A 19,206-nucleotide genomic window follows, 5' to 3' on the forward strand; every position below is an offset into this window, starting at 1 on the left:
TGTCTCAGTGTAATCTGAAATGAATGCACATTTGCAACATTTAAAATTATTTATTGAGCATAGTGTTTTGAAAGTAAAAAAAAGATTCAAAATCACATTTTATGTTGGACTAAAGGACTAAAAAAAAGACACAAAATGACCAAAAAAAGACACAAAATGACTTACAAAGACATGAAAAGAATTCAAAAATGGACAAAATAGCCCAAGACTCCATAGAGTTAAGTTGTTAACCCATTTCTTGTTCCCTGAAAAAGGCCTACTTGTATAATTCTGAAATGTACATTATTTTCCAGTTTTGGTTAAGCTTACCTTTTTTTATTTACCTCTGGCAGTTCACCACTTACCTTTGTACCCTTTCAAGCTGTTCATTTGACTTGAACTGCTTGAATTTCAATAAAATACTGGAAAAATTGGGGTGTTCTAAAACTTTTGACCGATAATGTATATTGACATATATTGACTATTTCCTGTTTTCTGTCTGTTTGTGTTTCAGTCATCTCACCAGGTGTCAGGTCCATGTTGTTCTTGTCGTTGCAGCCCTGCAGGGAGTCCAGCGTCCGGGTGACTTGGCTAGCAAACTCTTCGCCACCATTCATGCATTCACGCTGCAGATGGTGACGCAGGTCGGTGATGTCGTACTCATACCTGTCGATGAGGTAGAAATCAATCAATGTTACATCCTTTGACTTATATTAATGATGGTAAATATCAACATGCATGGTGAGGTGAAAGTGTGACAGGATGTCCTGAGAGGAAACAAGCTTTCATAGTCGGGAGCCTCAAAATTACTTGCATGCATTAAATCAGCTACTTTCTAAGTAGTCAGTTTCAAACATTTCTAACCTCTTGTTTCCAGTGTAAAATGTGGAATAATTACGGTGGCCCTGAAGTGCATCAACGGCGAATAAAAAACACACGACAACAAATCAAAAAATACAACAACAAATAAGAAAACACAACAACAAAACAGAAAACACAACAACAAATAAGAAAACACAACAGCAAAACACAAAAGACAACAACAAATCAAAGAACACAACAACAAATCATTAAACACAACAACAAAACAGAAAACACAACAACAAAACAAAAAAAACAACAGCAAAACAAATCAAAGAACACAACAACAAATAAAAAAAACACAACAACAAAACAGAAAACACAACAACAAAACAAAAAAAACAAACAGCAAAACAAAAAAGACAACAACAAAACAAAAAAAAACGATGGCAAATGTGTTTTTTGATTTGCGGTGGTGTTTTCTGTTTTGTTGTTGTGTTTTCTGTTTTGTTGTTGTGTTTTCTGTTTTGTTGTTGTGTTTTTTGATTTGTTTGCCGTTATGATTTGCACTTCAGGGCCACCGTCCCTTAATATCCATCTCAGGAACACTCTGTTTACTTTCATCTCCTGCATGTGATTCATATTTAAACACTTTTTAACATCACATCCATCCCCAGATCCACCCGAACCCTACTTGTACCCATCCAAAATCGGCGTCTCCCGGATGCTGAGGGTCCCGCTGGAGTTTGGCCCCTGGCCCCGAGAGTTCCTGAGGCTCTCTCGGGCCTGGCCCCCCATCAGCACCGACGGGATGTAGTGGATCTCGTTGGCCGCCTCGGCGCTGGCGCTCTTCTGGGGCTGAGGGATGCGGCGGCGCTTACACCAGCGGCGACGAGTGTAAAGGATCAGAACCAGACACAGGATGGACAGCAGCAGGGCGATCATCCCACCCTGAGGGGAGAGAGAGGGGGATTAGAGAGAGAGAGAGAGAGAGAGAGAGAGAGAGAGAGAGAGAGAGAGAGAGAGAGAGGGAGAACAGATTGAGAGAATGTTTCCAACTCTAATACAGATCAAAGTCACAGCCATGATGCCGACAGCACTATTTGAACAAGCAGATGCAATTTAGTGAAGAAAATGTGTTTTAAATGACAGCAGCTCAGAATCTACTGAGCAATCATGTCACCTTGATGCATCATATGAGACCAGTAGAGCCAAGGAGGTTATGTCGACATTATAGTCACAAACTCTTTATGATTTGGAGCCGCTGGAGGCAGTATCAAAATGACCAAAAAAAGACACTAAATTACAAAAAAAGACACAAAATTACCAAAAAAGACAAAAAAAATTACCAAAAAAGACACAAAATGATAGAAAAAACAAAATTACTTAAAAAAGACACAAAATTAACAAAAAAGACACCAAATTACAAAAAGACACTAAATTACCAAAAATACACACAATTACAAAAAAGACAAAATTACAAAAAAAACACAAAATTACAGAAAAAACTGAATTATTCAAAAAAGACACAAAATGGCCAAAAAAAGAGACAAAAAAATACAGAAAAAGACTCAAAGTTATTAAAAAAAGACACAAAATTACTAAAAAAAAAGACACAAGATGATCAAAAAAAGACACATAATTACCCAAAAAAGACAAAACATTACCAAAAAAAGACACAAAATGATCAAAAAAAGTAATTAAAGGGACCTTCCACACACAACATGGTAAAGTGGACGGAGGAGCCCGTTGGTCTGTCAACTCTGACATCTGACATTTCTTTGTTCTATATATATCCCCGGGGATAATGAAGCTGAAGCCAAAGGGCAGAAAACTGATGATGACATCAGAAGCTTCACCTGTCGGACTCTCACTGAGCCGTCAGGTGTTCTCTCTCTGGATCAGGATCACTTCTCTCACATGTTGGAGGATATTAACATTTCTTGCTCTGACAGATGTTATTTCAGACCTGAGTGCCAGATTATGTGTTGTGTTTCTATGACGACGGTAGAATTTGACCTATGAGTCACTGATCGTAGCTGCAGCTTACCTGGAATATTTAACAAGGTTTTTAAGATGCTGATTTCAATGTTTATTGCTTTTTTTCTTTCATTAGAATTGGAAATACAAATGGAGTTCATGTACCACCCTGGACTGGGTCTGGGTCTGGCCTCCACAATGAAAAACCACTGTATTTAAGGACAATCCCACTTTATTATAACTTAGGTCTTGTTATATGTACATTATGTGAAATATATGTTTCAGCCTAGTTTATTTGTTTGTGTGATTGTCCGCAAGATTATAAAAAACTAAAAAACTGGTCCAGATTCCATGGCTTTAGCATTGGCCAAGAAATAATTAATTTCAGATCAGGTCTAAACTAATCATGGGACTCAACTCTCAACTCAACTCATTTTTATTTGTAAAGCACTTCAAAAACAACAACAGCTGCAATAAAATGTTGTACATAAACAAGCAAACAAGAAACAATAAAATTAATAAAACAGGAAATAAACACTTAAACTAACCATAAAAACACTAAAACAAGAGCATAGTCTCATGTGTGGTTAAAAGCCAAGGAATAAACTGTGTTTCCATCAACAAATTTCTTTGTGCATTTGGAAGATTTGCTTGAAAAAAGCTTGATGAAAACACCAAACTGTCGAAAATGAGTATTAAAGATTTTACGCTTGCTTGAGGTGGTTTTTGTCTTTTTTGAAAAAAAATTAATGCACTAAATGGGAGAATGGTCTTCATGGACAGGATCTCAAGGTGCAGCTGGAGGGAGGAAGGGATCCGGTTTGGTGACCTTAGAATTGCATCTCTGCTCTTTGCAGATGATGTGGTTCTTTTGGCTTAATCAGACCGGGACCTTCAGCACTCACTGGGGGGGTTTGTAGCCGAGTGCGAAGCGGTTGGGATGAGAGTCAGCACCTCCAAGTCTGTAATTTGTGTGATTTTGTGTATTTTTTGGTAATTTTCTGTCTTTTTTGGTCAATTTATGTCTTTTTTTTGGGTAATTTTACGTCTTTTTTGTGTAATTTTGTGTATTTTTTGGTCATTTTGTTTTTGTTTCTTTTTAGGTAATTTATGTCATTTTTTTGGTCATTTTGTCTTTTTTGTGTCATTTTGTGTCTTTTTTTTTCATTTTATGTCTTTTTGTGTCATTTTGTGTATTTTTTGGTCATTTGTTTTTGTAGGTAATTTTTGCAATTTTTTTGTGTCATTTTATGAATTTTGTGGTCACTTTATGTCTTTTATGTGTTTATTTTGAGAATGTGTGTCTTTTTTGTCTTGTATAGTTAGTAAAACCTAAATCAAAGCCATTTTGTAACAAAAATGAGTGAGCATCTCCAGGTCTGAGGCCATGGTTCTCTGGGTGAAAATGGTGGACTGCCCCCTCTGGTTGGAGAGAGGTACTGCCACCTCTGGGTGGAGACAGGTACCGCCTCCTCTGGGTGGAGACAGGTACTGCCCCCTCTGGGTGGAGACAGGTACTGCCCCCTCTGGGTGGAGAGAGGTACCGCCCCCTCTGGGTGGAGACAGGTACTGCCCCCTCTGGGTGGAGAGAGGTACTGCCCCCTCTGAGTGGAGAGAGGTACCGCCCCCTCTGGGTGGAGAGAGGTACTGCCCCCTCACGGTGGAGAGAGGTACCGCCCCCTCTGGGTGGAGACAGGTACCGCCCCCTCTGGGTGGAGAGAGGTACCGCCCCCTCTGGGTGGAGAGAGGTACTGCCTCCTCTGGGTGGAGAGAGGTACTGCCTCCTCTGGGTGGAGACAGGTACTGCCCCCTCTGGGTGGAGACAGGTACTGCCTCCTCTGGGTGGAGAGAGGTACTGCCCCCTCTGGGTGGAGAGAGGTACCGCCCCCTCTGGGTGGAGACAGGTACCGCCTCCTCTGGGTGGAGACAGGTACTGCCTCCTCTGGGTGGAGAGAGGTACTGCCTCCTCTGGGTGGAGAGAGGTACTGCCCCCTCTGGTTGGAGAGAGGTACTGCCCCCTCTGGGTGGAGACAGGTACTGCCTCCTCTGAGTGGAGACAGGTACTGCCCCCTCTGGGTGGAGACAGGTACCGCCTCCTCTGGGTGGAGACAGGTACTGCCTCCTCTGGGTGGAGAGAGGTACTGCCCCCTCTGGGTGGAGACAGGTACTGCCTCCTCTGGGTGGAGAGAGGTACTGCCTCCTCTGGGTGGAGACAGGTACTGCCCCCTCTGGGTGGAGACAGGTACTGCCCCCTCTGGGTGGAGAGAGGTACTGCTTCAAGAGAAGGAGTTCCAGTATCTGGGGGTCTTGTTCAGCAGTGAGGGTAGAACGGAGCGTGAGATGGACAGGCGGTTTGGTGCAGCGTCCGCAGTGATGCGGGCGCTGCACCGGACCGTCGTGGTGAAGAAGGAGCTGAGCCGGAAGGCAAAGCTCTCGATTTACCGCTCCATCTACGTTCTGACCCTCACCTATGGTCATGAGCTTTGGGTAGTGACCGAAAGAGCAAGATCGCGGATACAAGCGGCTAAAATGAGCTTCCTCCGTAGGGTGGCTGGGCTCAGCCTTAGAGATAGGGGGAGGAGCTCAGACATCCGGAGGGAGCTCGGAGTAGAGACGCTGCTCCTTCTCCTCTAAAGGAGCCAGCTGAGGTGGTTTGGGTTTCATCTGGTAAGGATCCTCCCAGGCGCCTCCCGTTAGAGGAGTTCCAGGTCCAACTGGTAGGAGGCCCCGGGGAAGACCCAGAACACGGTGGAGGGATTATATCTCTCTCCTGGCCTGGGAACGCCTCGGGGTCCAGGAGGAGCTGGACGTTTTGGCTGGGAGAGGGACGTCTGGAGGGCCCTGCTTAGCCTGCTGCCCCCGCGACCCAGCCCCAGAGGGGAGGAAAATGGATGGATGGATGGTCTTTTTTAGTCCTTTAGTCCAACATAAAATGTGATTTTATCATTTGTGGTTCTATCATTTTATACTAAATATATTTGAGCTTGTCTCCAGTTTTACTTGGTAAAACTCGTCTGGATTGAGTACACAAGTCTGGATTTGGAGCTTTTGGACACTCCACAGGGATAAAACAGAGGAAACATTTCAGATGAAATATCACTATTTTAAGCTTACGTAAGTTTTTGTGTCAATCACAAGATTCCTTCAAGGACCATCGGAAATGTGATAAACTGACTGTAATTTCTTCTGTTTTTACAGTCTCTGGCAATGGTTCGTGGTTTGATCTTTGCAATTTTTGGAAGAAACCATGACATTCAAGCCTGCAGGCAGGTTGTGGAGCTCAGAGGGTTAAAGGAAAAGTCAGAGGGAACTCTACAGCTCTGCTGCAGCCAGACAGAAAGACAGAAATAAGTCTATTGTGACTTTGAATATCAGCTCATACATGTATCCAGTGATATCAGATGACTGGGTCAGGTCACATGACAGCATTCATTTGACTCATCTTCTCTGTGATTCTGATGCTTTATGATGCAGTTTGTGGGTTGAGTGATGCTGCAGCATCCACACCAGCACCTGCGGGTGTTAAAGGTCCAGACGGACGGACGGAGGGCCGAGCTGCCTGAGGACAGTCAGCAGGACGGACACACAATCAGACAGGAACCGGAGACAGCGAGGGGGAGAGTGTCAGAGACGGAGAGGAAAAGGCGAGAACAGTGTCAGAATGTTGCCAAGAAGCAGGAAATGGATCAAAGTCAAGACGAGTCAAAAGATCGCTGCCTGTAACAAACACCAGGGAGAGTTTACAGTCTGAACACTGCAAAAAACATCAAGCTCACCATGTATTATATTCTCATATCTATCAATAGTATCTTCATTTTCTTGTTTTGAGTATAATTTACCTACTGACCATAGCTTTATGTGCTTATTGAAGTATTTGGGTTTAGCATTTTGGGTTTTTTTGGGTTATTTTGTGTATTTTTTTGTCATTTTTTTTTTTTTTTTGTCATTTTATTTCTTTTTCTGTGTCATTTTTTGGTAATTTTGTCCTTTATATGCTTATTTTTAGAACGTGTGTCTTTTTTGTCTAAACTAAACCTGCTATATTTAAGTATTTTGGGTTAAGCATTTTGTGTATTTTTTTTGTGTCATTGTGTGTCTTTTTTGGTAATTCGTGTCATTTTTGGCCATTTTATGTCTTTTTTGTGTCATTTTGTGTATCTTTTGGTCATTTTGTTTTTTAGGTAATTTGTGTATTTTGTGTGTCTTTTTGTGAATTTTTTGGTCATTTTGTGCATTTTTTTATTTTGATAATGTGTGTCTTTTTTGTCTTGTATAGTTAGTAAAAACCTAAAAAAAAAAAAGTCATTTTGTAACTAAAATGAGTGAATAACCTCTTCACAGGGATTTCAGTCTTGTGTAAAGACTTGTTTTTAGGATTGACATTGTGAGCTTTTTCAATCTATTCAACTGTTGAATATGGTGAGTTTTTACCTCAAATATTGGCTCCAGTTGAGAGTTTTAGTTGCATGGAGTTTAAATGTTATTTCAAAAGTATTTTCTACCACCAGTATCTACCCACAGATACTGAAATGAGGAAAAAACATGCTAGTTTCAAGTATTTCTGCCTAATTTAATGTTACTACAGTCAGGCTTTTCAAGCCACAAATACTCAAAATAAGTATTTTTGGATTTATTTTAAGACATCATTGGTTTTTCCAGTTTGTAGATATTTTCATGTACTTAAAGAATTCTTACAAAGAAACATTTACTTACTGCACTGGCAGATAATTTGACTTGTTTCAAGCATGTTTTTGCTTAATTCTAGTTATTTATTTCTCATTTTTTTAAAGTTGTTTTTTGCAGTGAATATCAGACCAAAACTCTTCCATGAATAAACACAATGAGAGCAGATTTTTCTTCCATCTATAATCCCATTATTTGCATTTATAAGGTTACAGAAAGGGACATTTCAGAGAAAGTGACAGGAGAGATGAGATAACACGCTGATGGCTGTAATTTGGAGCCGTAATGTTACATGTACAGTATCTGAAATACACCACATCCTCCTGTCTAATCTGATGCTACCCAGCTGAGAGCTGAAATCTAAATCAGATACTTTGTGCAATTTGGAAAATGTCAAAAAGAGTTATGAAAATGTCAAGGTGACAGCACAAAGAGAGAAAGACAGCAGCAATTTGCCACAGAGGAAAGATTTAAAAAGTCCTTCTCAGTCAGAAACTGACATGAACCATTTAAGATTAGAACAAAAGAAGTGTGGAAGTGTTCTCTGCAGCCACGTGTCGACACATGTTTCTGTCTTTTTATGTCTCGATTGCATTTATTTTCCCCTTTTAACCCTCTGGAGTCCAAGAAATTGCTTCTTGAAATGTTGCTTTTCCACAAGTTTCCATGTCCAATTTAACTCTTTTTCAGCAAAGTTAAATAAAAACACCTCGACCATGTGTGAAGTGTTATTTTCCCTTTTTTGTAGATACTTTCAAATTCTGCAGTGTGAATTCAGCATTTTTAATGTGATCTTTTATGTTTAATGTTTTTTTTTCGTGATTTTCGTGTATTTTTCATTTAAATTTTTTATGTGTTTTATGCGTGCTTTTTACGTGTGTTTTTTGTCATTTTTGTAAAAAAACAAAGCATGTGTTTTCCGTGTGTTTTTGTGTCTTTTTTGTTTTCAAAAAATGTGTTTTTGTCATTTTTTGTATGTTTTTGTGTGTTTTTTTGTGTATTTTTATGTGTGTTTTCCATGTTTTTGGTCATTTTTGTCTGTTTTAAAAAAAAAAAAACAAAGCATGTGTTTTTGTTCCTTTTTATGTGTCTTTTTTGTTTCTGAAAAATGTGTTTTTGTGTGTGTTTTTGTCATTTTTTGTGTGTTTTTTGTGCATTTTTTATGTGTGTTTTCCTTTTTTTTTTTTCATTTTTGTGTGTTTTTTGTAAAAAACAAAGTGTGTTTTGTCTCTTTTTATGTGTCTTTTTTGTTTAAAAAAATGTTTTTTGTGTTTTTGTGTTTTTTGTGTATTTTTTATGTGTGTTGTCGTTTCTTTTGTCATTTTCGTGTGTTTTTTGTAAAAAACAAAGCATGTGTTTTTGTGTCTTTTTTTGTTTTAAAAAAATGTTTTTTGTGTGTGTTTTTGTCATTTTTTGTATGTTTTTGTGTATTTTTTAATGTGTGTTTTCCGTGTTTTTTTGTCATTTTTGTGTGTTTTTTGTAAAAAAACAAAGTATGTGTTTTTGTTTCTTTTTATGTGTCTTTTTTGTTTTAAAATGATTATGTTTGTAAGTGTTCTCTGCAGCCTGGTGTCTACACATGTTTCTGTCTTTTTTATGTCTCTTTTGCATTTCTTTCCTCCTTCTAATGGTAACATGCTATTGTACTGAGAGTACAGTAAGTGTTTTATTTGAGTTCATCGGTGACTTTCAAAGTGTTGTAAATGTATTCACTCCAGACCAAATGACTCTGCTCTCCTTTCTGACCACTCTGCATGCAGATTTACTGCATAAGTGGCCCATATCATGGTGTCATTTGTTAATGTCCTTGACTATGCAGATTAAGCAAACAACTTATGCAAATAAGCCTCTGCTTTTGCCAATTTAAATTAATACGAGCAACTGAACCCCCTATTTTAATTCAGCCCCAGAATTCCCAGTATGTTTGTTTGATGTTTTTTATGAAAATGACTGATTAAAATCAATTTTTTCATTTCATCATTCTTGCTTATCTCTCCTCAGCGGGGCTTGTTTGACTGAACTGACACACAGTTTAATTTTAATAGATTTTTCTTTCTTTAATTCCTTTTAACCCAGTTTACACCTTGTTATTCTAACTACTGGTTTGGCCAGACTATTGGTCAACTGGTTACTTTTTCTTTTCTTCGCCCTCTGGAGTCTCCAAAAGCGCCAAAGCATGACTTCTTCATCACATCTAGATGCAAAAACAAAGCAGGCCAAAAAAAGACACAAAAAGACGCAAAATGACTAAAAAAAAGACACAAAATGACCAAAAAAGACACAAAATGACCAAAAAACAACATAGAAGACACAAAATCACCAAAAATTACACCAAATAACTAAAAAAGACAACAAAAATGACAGAATAACCAAAAAAAAAACCCACAGAAGACACAAAATGATAAACAAAAGACACAAAATGACCAAAAAGACACAAAATGACTACAAAAGACACAAAAAAGACACATGATTTACTAAGTTTTTACGAAAAAACATTAAAATTATTCAAAAATGGACAAAAAAGCCCAAGACTCCATAGAGTTAAGACAATATTGCATATTCCAAACTGAATTTGGGGTGAATATACTGTATTTATATGAGCTTCAGTTATCTTGTGATTTAAAAACAGAGTTAGAAGGAGAGTAAATATTGGACTCAAATTCATGAAGTTACCCAAGACTCATCAAATGATCTACTATCAACTCTACAAGGCTGTAACATATCAAGTTTATCAACTTCTACCCCCTTAAAATCAGATAAAAAGATTAACTCAGTTATCAACCTAAAGCTGCCTTCACACCACCAATAACTGACACGTATTTGCAAAAGCTTCCACAACAGAGTGGTTTATAAGCGGCTCCTGCAGACACACAGTGTTAGCCTGTTAGCTGCTGTGTTAGCCTGTTAGCCGCTGTGTTAGCCTGGGTTTACCCATGATGCCTTGCAAGCTTGGAACTGCAAGGCGGCATGGTGTCCATGGTTCTTAGCCCTGCTTTTGTAAGAAAAACAGAAAAAGGAAAAGGGTCTTTTATGGCACCTTTAATGTGAAATATCCTTTTTTGCAAAGTGAGGGTGCTAGATGAATTAAATGTTCAGTCACTTTATTATACAATCAATTGATTCTGGGACCAGTCCAGAGTGTTAATTGCCCCCCATACCCCTAAAGTATAAGGTAAGGCCAAACTCACTCCAATCTTGGCAACACCTTTCTATTTTAACATATAAAACCTGAAGCACACACACATCTTTCCCTCTCATTTGTAAGCCTACATTAGATTAGACTTGGTAGAACTCTATATTTTATAGATGTGTGCTTTTATTTGCTTTACTTGTTTAGAATAAATACCTTTTTGATTACAAATGTTGTCTATTTAATGTTATACGCTGTGAACGATATGCCAACCTCTTCTATGACAAGAATTCACAATTGCTTCAACCATTACTAAATATTAATATGGTAATTTGATTATAATTACATTCATAATTAATAATCAGTTTTCCAAATTGATAGTTTAGTAATTTTATGAGACTGATTTAGGTGAATTTGCTATATTTTTCTGTTTAATAGAGTGGTGCCCCAACGAGCTATGACTTAGAGCACATCAAGTCATATCATTTATTACAATTCATAATTATTAATGATCATTATTAATAATAGCTATCTAACAACAATTTTGAACTATGAGATCCGCACAAGTGTTCTCAGGTTCTCCTACATATTTGATATCCTTATGGGAGGGATTGCATTTATAATAACGCCCTTTAATTTACATATTTGACACCCTGTGCAAGATCATCATTTATTCATAAAAGAGTTATCCTTAATTTGTATCTGTAACCAGATACCCCTACATCAATACCCCAACATTTTTGGTGCCCCGTTGTGAGGCATAGAACATTAATGGGTGTTTCAGAGTCCCAACATTTTTGGTGCCCCGTGTGAGGCATAGAACATTAATGGGTGTTTGAGAATCCCAACATTTTTGGTGCCCCGTGTGAGGCATAGAACATTAATGGGTGTTTCAGAATCCCAACATTTTTGGTGCCCTGTGTGAGGAATAGTACAGTGTATATATATGTTTAGGATGCCTCTTTTATGAATGAATGGTGGCCTTGCACAGGGCATCAAACATGTAAATAAAAGGGCATTGTATGCATGTAACCTCCATTTTTACTTGTAATTTTTGTCGAGATTCAGATCGCTGGGTCACGGTCGTGCACGAGTGAAACACAAAGCCACCTTTGTAGACATGTGTATTGATTGAAAGTGAGATGAAGGAGTGAGAAATGTGTGTGAAAGGATCTGTTGTAGACAGCAAAGGAGAAAGAGAGAGACGCTGGAGCTGTGATCTGTAAGGGCTGTGAGTGGGTGGGAGTGGTTGAGGGATTAATCCTGTAGGTTGCCTTATCAAAATAAATGTTTTTAATTTGTAAATGGGGGTTTTCAAGCTCAAAACAGGGCTTTGGTTGCACTTTAATGTTTCTCTAAAACATCACTTCTCTTACTCATTTGGGTTTCTTGATTATTAGAGTTTTCTGAGCCTGGCATCGCCACACTAATTTACAAATGTGTATTACTCGAGAACCACTCAGTTAATTTTTAATTTCAAAGGACGGTTATTACTGGTAACAGCCCATAATGCCTCTGAATAGACCAGGGGCCGGCAATCTTTACTAACAAAAGAGCCATTGTTGGCCAAATAAAGAGAAAAAAAATCTGAATGGACCTTATTTTGAGCCTTACAAGAAAGATAAAACAGTCTCAATTAGCCTACCGGCATTACTAATAGGTCATAATGAGCATTTATTTATATGTTTTTGTCAGAATGCAGCGAAGACCCAAGTGCAAATGAGGCTGGACACAGAAGAAATATGTCAAGAGATTTGATTCAAAAGCTATCCTAGCTAGGGAAACTCACAACTTGACTTGAAGTTGGCAAAATTTGGGGGTTAAACTGGACGGTCGACTTTTGTAAACTAAGATCTGAACAGTTGACACAAATGTTTAACCCTTTACCGGGTGAAGAACTATATTTGGTAACTTCAGCGGATATCCAATACGTCACAGACGGTGACACCATGATATCTGACCAATCAGTATGATAACTTGTACGAGGAGATCTTGACTATGATGGCATATTAGGGCCAAGTATGAAGAAAAAAACAAAAAAAAATACTAAAGGGGGGGGGGGGGGGGTTATTCGCCATTGATTAAAGTGGCAAATCTACAAGAAAAAAAGTCGCAGATTTAAGAGATTTAAAGTGGCAAATCTGTGCGAAAAAAGTCGCAGATTTACGAGAAAAAAGTTGGGAAAAAAGCTACTTTCTTCTCCCAGATTCACCACTTTAAATCTTATAAATCTGCACATTTTTTTCTTGTAGATTTGCCACTTTAATCTTGTAAACTTTTTTCCAAAATATTACCCCCCTCTCCCGGGTCCTTATGTCTTTTTTTTACTCATTCTGGCTTTTGCAAGTATTTCAATGAGTGCCCTATTTGGGGTTAAAAAGAAATGTTGATACTGTACATAAGCTACACAATTTTACAATAAAGAATAAATAAGAAATTAATGTTTCATTTCGTATATATATTTTTTGTCACAGCCACAGGAGAGTCACATGTAGCTTCATAGACGCAGGTTGCCTACTTCTGGAATAGACCTATAACCAATCAGGGTAATGGTTTGACATGCAACCAATCAGAGAAACAAATCCTGAAACAGTGACACAAGCAACTTTGGACAGTGCTTGGTCACAAACTTTCTCAAATTGAAGCTAAACAGGACAATAAAATGTGTTTCAGGCAGGAAATGTGCAATGCAGTAACAGAATCTTGATTCATATTTGATCAGTGCTGCCAAGCGTGACAGTTTGATCTGAGTTTTGCAAGATGTGCTGGCTGCCGTCCTTTCAAAGCCACGCTGTATTAGATAATCTGTTGAGACTGGCCCGAATCTGTCTGACTGTGAGACAGACCAGACGGATCTACCAGAGCAAATAAAACATGAGCTCAGCAGATCCGTCTGGTTCCCAGGCTACAGTTTCCTGTGAAGTTAATGGGTCACTTCAAAAAAATATGAATTTTATTGTTGTTGCAGATGTTTGTACGGCTTTTGTTGTTGTTAATCAACCAATGTTCGTCAACAACATTTTTCCCAATGAAGAAGACATGACATTTACAAGACAGAATACAAATAAAAGACTAAAATAAGGTTTGAAAAATACTGAACATTGTTGTGATCGAACCACAGGTGGATCTTGGGTTCAGGTTGGTGGACTTTAACCCTCTGGAGTCCATTTATTTATTGAAAATACACGTTTTATTTACAGTAATAACGTTATTTATATATGATATGTAGACAAGCTTACTGGTTTTGGGTAGTTCTTCCACAAGCTAGATTGGTGATGATTTAAGATGATTCAAAACTAACATTTGAGACAGGACTAAGACAACATTTTTACAAATAGCTGACAAAATTAACACTGGTTTGAGGAGAGAAATCATTTTTCATCCTGTCCTGTTGTCTTTTAGTCTTATTTTTATCCTGTCCTGCTGTCTTTTAGTCTTATTTTTATCCTGTCCTGTTGTCTTTTTGTCTTTTAGTTCTTATCCTGTCTTGTTGTCTTTTAGTTTTTTAATTTGTATCCTGTCCTATAGTCTTTTAGTTTTTATCCTGTCCTGTTGTCTTTTAGTCTTTAAGTTTTTATCCTGTCTGTTGTCTTTTAGTCTTTTTAGTTTTTATCTTGTCCTGTTGTCTTTCAGTCTTTTAGTTCTTATCCTGTCCTGTTGTCTTTTAGTCTTTTAGTTTTTATCTTGTCCTGTTTTCTTTTAGTTTTTATCTTGTCCTGTTGTCTTTTAGTCTTATTTTTATCCTGTCCTGTTGTCTTTTAGTCTTATTTTTATCCTGTCCTGTTGTCTTTTAGTCTTATTTTTATCCTGTCCTGTTGTCTTTTAGTCTTTTAGTTTTTATCCTATCCTGTTGTCTTTTAGTCTTATTTTTATCCTGTCCTGTTGTCTTTTAGTCTTTTAGTTTTTATCCTATCCTGTTGTCTTTTAGTCTTTTAGTTTTTATCCTGTCCTGTTGTCTTTTAGTCTTTTAGTTTTTATCCTGTCCTGTTGTCTTTTTACTCTTTTAGTTTTTATCTGTTTGTGTGCATGTATGTATATGTGTACGTACAGATGTGTATGTAGGGATGTGAGGAGTGGGTTTTGTCATTTTTACTGTCTGTTTTTATTCTTATTCTTTGTAAAGCACTTTGTGTTGCATTTATACGTATGAAAAGCGCTAAATAAATAAAGTTTGATTTGATTCTACTTGTGAAGGGTCATAGGTCAGTGAAGTCATTAGGAAACATCATCTTGGAACCATGAATGTGTTAAGTATGGAAGTAGAAGCCTGTTCTGGGCTGTTTCGTTTTTTTCCACAAGCTATAAAATATGCCACTAAATAATACATATAAACGCTGCTAAAGCCTAATCTCATAAAAATTCTACATACAGGGCTTTAGAGGAAGCACACTGCATTAAAAAGAAGAACTCATAACTGAATCTATAATGTCTTTTGAGCTCTAGTGACTTCATCCAATTCCAAGAGAATAAATGTTTACATGACAAATGTGGTTTTTCAGTTTTACATTAATGCCACACACTCAAACACTATCATGGTTTCATGCTATATTAGCTTTTATGGAATGCACCAAATTGAACGAAATGATTCAAACCGTTTGCGTCATTAATACTCATTTCCAGCTTGTGTGACGTGTGTGAAATGGGGTTGTGACTTTCACATCCGTTCAATGTCAGAATGAGCACTGGTTCATAAAGCCTGCTGCTAATAATCCTCACAACTCAACATTCATTGCATTTTAATGCAGGTATTAAATATTATACTTTGACAGCGCTGACCCTGGCTTCAAGACTTGGAGTGATAACTGTCAATTTCCATCATTAAGGCTTTGGAGTCTTATAGGGCTATTCTGTTGGTTTTGGACTCCTTTTCATTCTGCAACGTTGGTATCATTGTTTTCAGCACAACCCCACCTATATGACCTGATTATTATTTTTTTTCTATTTTGACTTACTGGATCAATATTTTGAACACAGAAACACACAAAAAAATACAAAAAACACAGAAAATACCCATAAAAAACACAATACAATGACAAAAAACACACAGAAAACACACAAAAAAAAAAAATAAAAAAACACATCAAAATTAAACAAAAAATGACAAAAAACACACAAAAAACACACATCAACACACAAAAACGCAAAAAAATGCAAAAGACACAGAAAAAAAATACAAAAAAAATACAAGAAAATTACAAAAAGCACAAAAAAAATGACAAAAAACACACATAAATAAACACAGAAAAAGCACATAAAAATTACAATTACTTTTTACAAAAAACACACAAAAATTACTGGATCAATATTTTGAATACAGAAACACACAAAAAAACCCCACAGAAAATACCAATAAAAACACAATACAATTACAGAAAACACACAAAAAATTGATTAAAAAAACACATAAAAAACTAAAATTACAAAAAACACACATAAACACACAAAAACGCACAAAAAATGCAAAAGACACACAAAAAAAATTGAAAAACACAAGAAAATGAGAAAAAACACAAAAAAACACATAAACACACAAAAAACATTAAACACAAAAGATTGCATTAAAATTGAAATGCGGAATGCACACTGCAAAATTAAAAAAAAATATCTTCAAAAAATCATGTTAGACTTGGTCGAGGTAGTTTTAACCTTTGCTGAAAAAGAGTTGATGCGATGATGGGACATGGAAACTTCTAGAAATACCCGATAATGTAATAACGTGCATTTCCCAATAATGTTATTACATTATCAGGTTAGCCTTCATTTCACAAGTCCTGATAATAATGTAATAATTCCCCAATATTGTAATAATTTAACAGCAGACCACCCATTACTTGGGTTCAAGTGGTGATACTGTGTATCAACTCTAGCTCAGAGCTCTAGCGCCACCAACAGGTCAAAGTTCAATGTTTATTCACTTTTGACCCGTTCATCCATTTTTCACTAACGAGGTATCACTGGAACCCTTACAGGGCCAATCCCAGCTCAATGCATCCTCAATGGGGTTTTTCGGCCATATTGGATTTTCCACCATCTTTGATTTGAACAAAAACCTTCCATTCATGTTATACTTTATTACATTATTGGTAAAAAGTGTATTACATTAATGGGGATTTATTACATTATCAGGTTCTACGGCAGGGGTGGGCAATTAATTTCCCCAAGGGGCCACATGACCAATACCACAAAGGTTACGAGGGCCGGACCAAAACTCTGAACTAAATTCTGCTCAGTATTAATTTAACCGCTTTATCAAATATAGTAAATGATCTGGTTTTGAGCTGCTACTGATAACAATAAATGTTATGATAAGACTGTTAATGTGGAGTAAATCAAATATAGCAGTAAAAAGTAGTAAATACTCCAATCACTATATCACTTTAACATTTATTTTAAACACAACTGTAAATGACCTTTAGCAAGGTTCCTATTGGTGTTTTTGTATTATATAGCTTGTTTTTCATGTTTGTACATTTTCTAGGTGTTTTACAATGTTGTGATGCTTTTATTTTGAAAAGGTGCTGTCCAGTGTGGAAACGGGTGCTTTAATTTTGAAAGGTAGTGGCAGGAAACAACCGGTAGAACGGTTAAATGAAAAACAACGGTAAATAATAACGAGTGCGTCGTAATTCATATAAAGTTGATATAAAGTATCTAAAAGGCTTCTATAGTGGCTGACAGGAAACAAGGTTTGTTAAAGTTTATTTTCTTCTGTCATATATATTAGCGGCTATATTTGTTGTCTTAACTATAGTAAAAGTGCTTGTTAGCTCAAGTGCTAATGCTAATGTTTGCTATTGTTTTCCACCTCGTAACTCTTACGGTGGATTCACAAGGTGACCAAGGAATTTATTAACTTGTTAATTGTTAATTTATTAACTTTATGCAAAAAACATTAGGTGTTTTTGACAAGGTAGCGAGGTAACTCGGGTAACTTATAGGACTATTCTGTTGGTTTTGGACTCGTTTTCATTCTGTATAAGCCACTTAAAAAGTCTTCATCATGCCACGTTGGTATCATTGTTTTCAGTACAACCTCACCTATATGACCTGATTACTATTTTTTTCATTTTGACTTACTGGATCAATATTTTGAACACAGAAACACACAAAAAATTGAAAAAACAGAGAAAATACCCATAAAAAACACAATAAAATTGCTAAAAACACACAAAAACACACAGAAAACACACAAGAAATAATTAAAAAACACATAAAAATTACAAAAAAAATGACAAAAAACACCCATAAACACACAAAAACGCACAAAAAATGCAAAAGACACACAAAAAAATTACAAAAAACACAAGAAAATTACATAAAGCAAAAAAAAATTACAAAAAACACACAAAAACACACAGAAAACACAGAGTGTTTTTGACAAGGTAGCGAGGTAACTCGGGTAACTTATACGTAAATCGCCTTCAAAATAAAAGCACTGCGGTTGTATTGATTTCTACCAACGGTAAATAATAACGAGTGCGTCGTAATTCATATAAAGTTGATATAAAGTATCAAAAGGCTTCTATAGTGGCTGACAGGACACAAGGTTTGTTAAAGTTTATTTTCTTCTCTCATATATATTAGTGGCTATATTTGTTGTCTTAACTATAGTAAAAGTGCTTGTTAGCTCATGTGCTAATGCTAATGTTTGCTATTGTTTTCCCACCTCGTAGCTCTTACGGTGGATTCACAAGGTGACCAAGGAATTTATTAACTTGTTAATTGTTAATTTATTAACTTTATGCAAAAAACAACAGGTGTTTTTGACAAGGTAGCGAGGTAACTCGGGTAACTTATACGTAAATCGCCTTCAAAATAAAAGCACTTTTTGTGTCTTTTTTGGTCAATTTGTGTCTTTTTTGGTCATTTTGTGTCTTTTCTGGTCATTTTGTGTCTTTTTTTTTGTCATTTTGTGTCTTTTTTTAGTCATTTTGTGTCTTTTTTTAGTTATTTTGTGTCTTTTTTGGTCATTTTATTTCTTTTTTGGGCATTTTTTTTCTTTTTTGGGCCATTTTGTGTCTTTTTTTAGTCTTTTTTTCGTCTTTTTTTTAGTCATATTGTGTCTTTTTTGGTCATTTTATGTATTTTCTGGTCATTTGTGTCTTTTTTGGTCATTTGTGTCTTTTTTGGTCATTTTGTTTCCTTTTTTTTGTCATTTTGTGTCTTTTGTGGTCAATTTGTGGTCAATTTGATTCTTTTTTGGGTAATTTTGTGTCTTTTCTGACAAATCCCAAAGTATCAAGTTGTTTTTTTTAGTTGTTCTTTTTAGGTGTTTAATAGGTGTTTTTGACAAGGTAGCGAGGTAACTCGGGTAACTTATACGTAAATCGCCTTCAAAATAAAAGCACTGCAGTTGTATTGATTTCTAATTTCTGGGCCGCCTAATGCCCAGGTCTGGTCTACGGGGTTCTCTGGCGCTTTGGTGGACTCCACAGGGTTAATATTTATAATATTGCAACTTGCTATCAAATCCAATCAGCGGCCCTTTGGGCGCTGATAAAGATGATTCTATTGGAAGCCAGAAGCTTCCTGCTGCTATCTGGTAGCTGTCGGATGGTCTCGATCTTTCCGCCTTTCTGCGTCCTAGCGCTCCCAGAGACTAAGTGGCAGATTGATGGCGGAGCTCTAATACC

At 36.8% G+C, this 19,206-nt stretch overlaps 1 protein-coding gene across 4 annotated transcripts in view; it reads right to left on the reverse strand.

Moving 5' to 3' along the window:
- Positions 1 to 19,206, reverse strand: part of astn1 (astrotactin 1) — a 679,871-nt gene that overhangs the window by 510,314 nt on the left and 150,351 nt on the right. For 2 of the 4 annotated variants that reach the window (XM_059344320.1, XM_059344318.1), the window contains exons 3-4: positions 1,481 to 1,731; positions 503 to 645 (exon numbers count right to left, since the gene is read on the reverse strand). In XM_059344320.1, the coding sequence (XP_059200303.1) occupies positions 503 to 645; positions 1,481 to 1,731 (394 nt within the window). Of the gene's footprint in view, positions 1 to 502; positions 646 to 1,474; positions 1,732 to 19,206 lie in introns of all 4 variants that reach the window. The other 2 variants (XM_059344319.1, XM_059344317.1) reach the window with 1 other exon arrangement.

Source organism: Centropristis striata, chromosome 11 (genome assembly GCF_030273125.1).
Source record: "Centropristis striata isolate RG_2023a ecotype Rhode Island chromosome 11, C.striata_1.0, whole genome shotgun sequence".
Taxonomy (NCBI): domain Eukaryota; kingdom Metazoa; phylum Chordata; class Actinopteri; order Perciformes; family Serranidae; genus Centropristis; species Centropristis striata.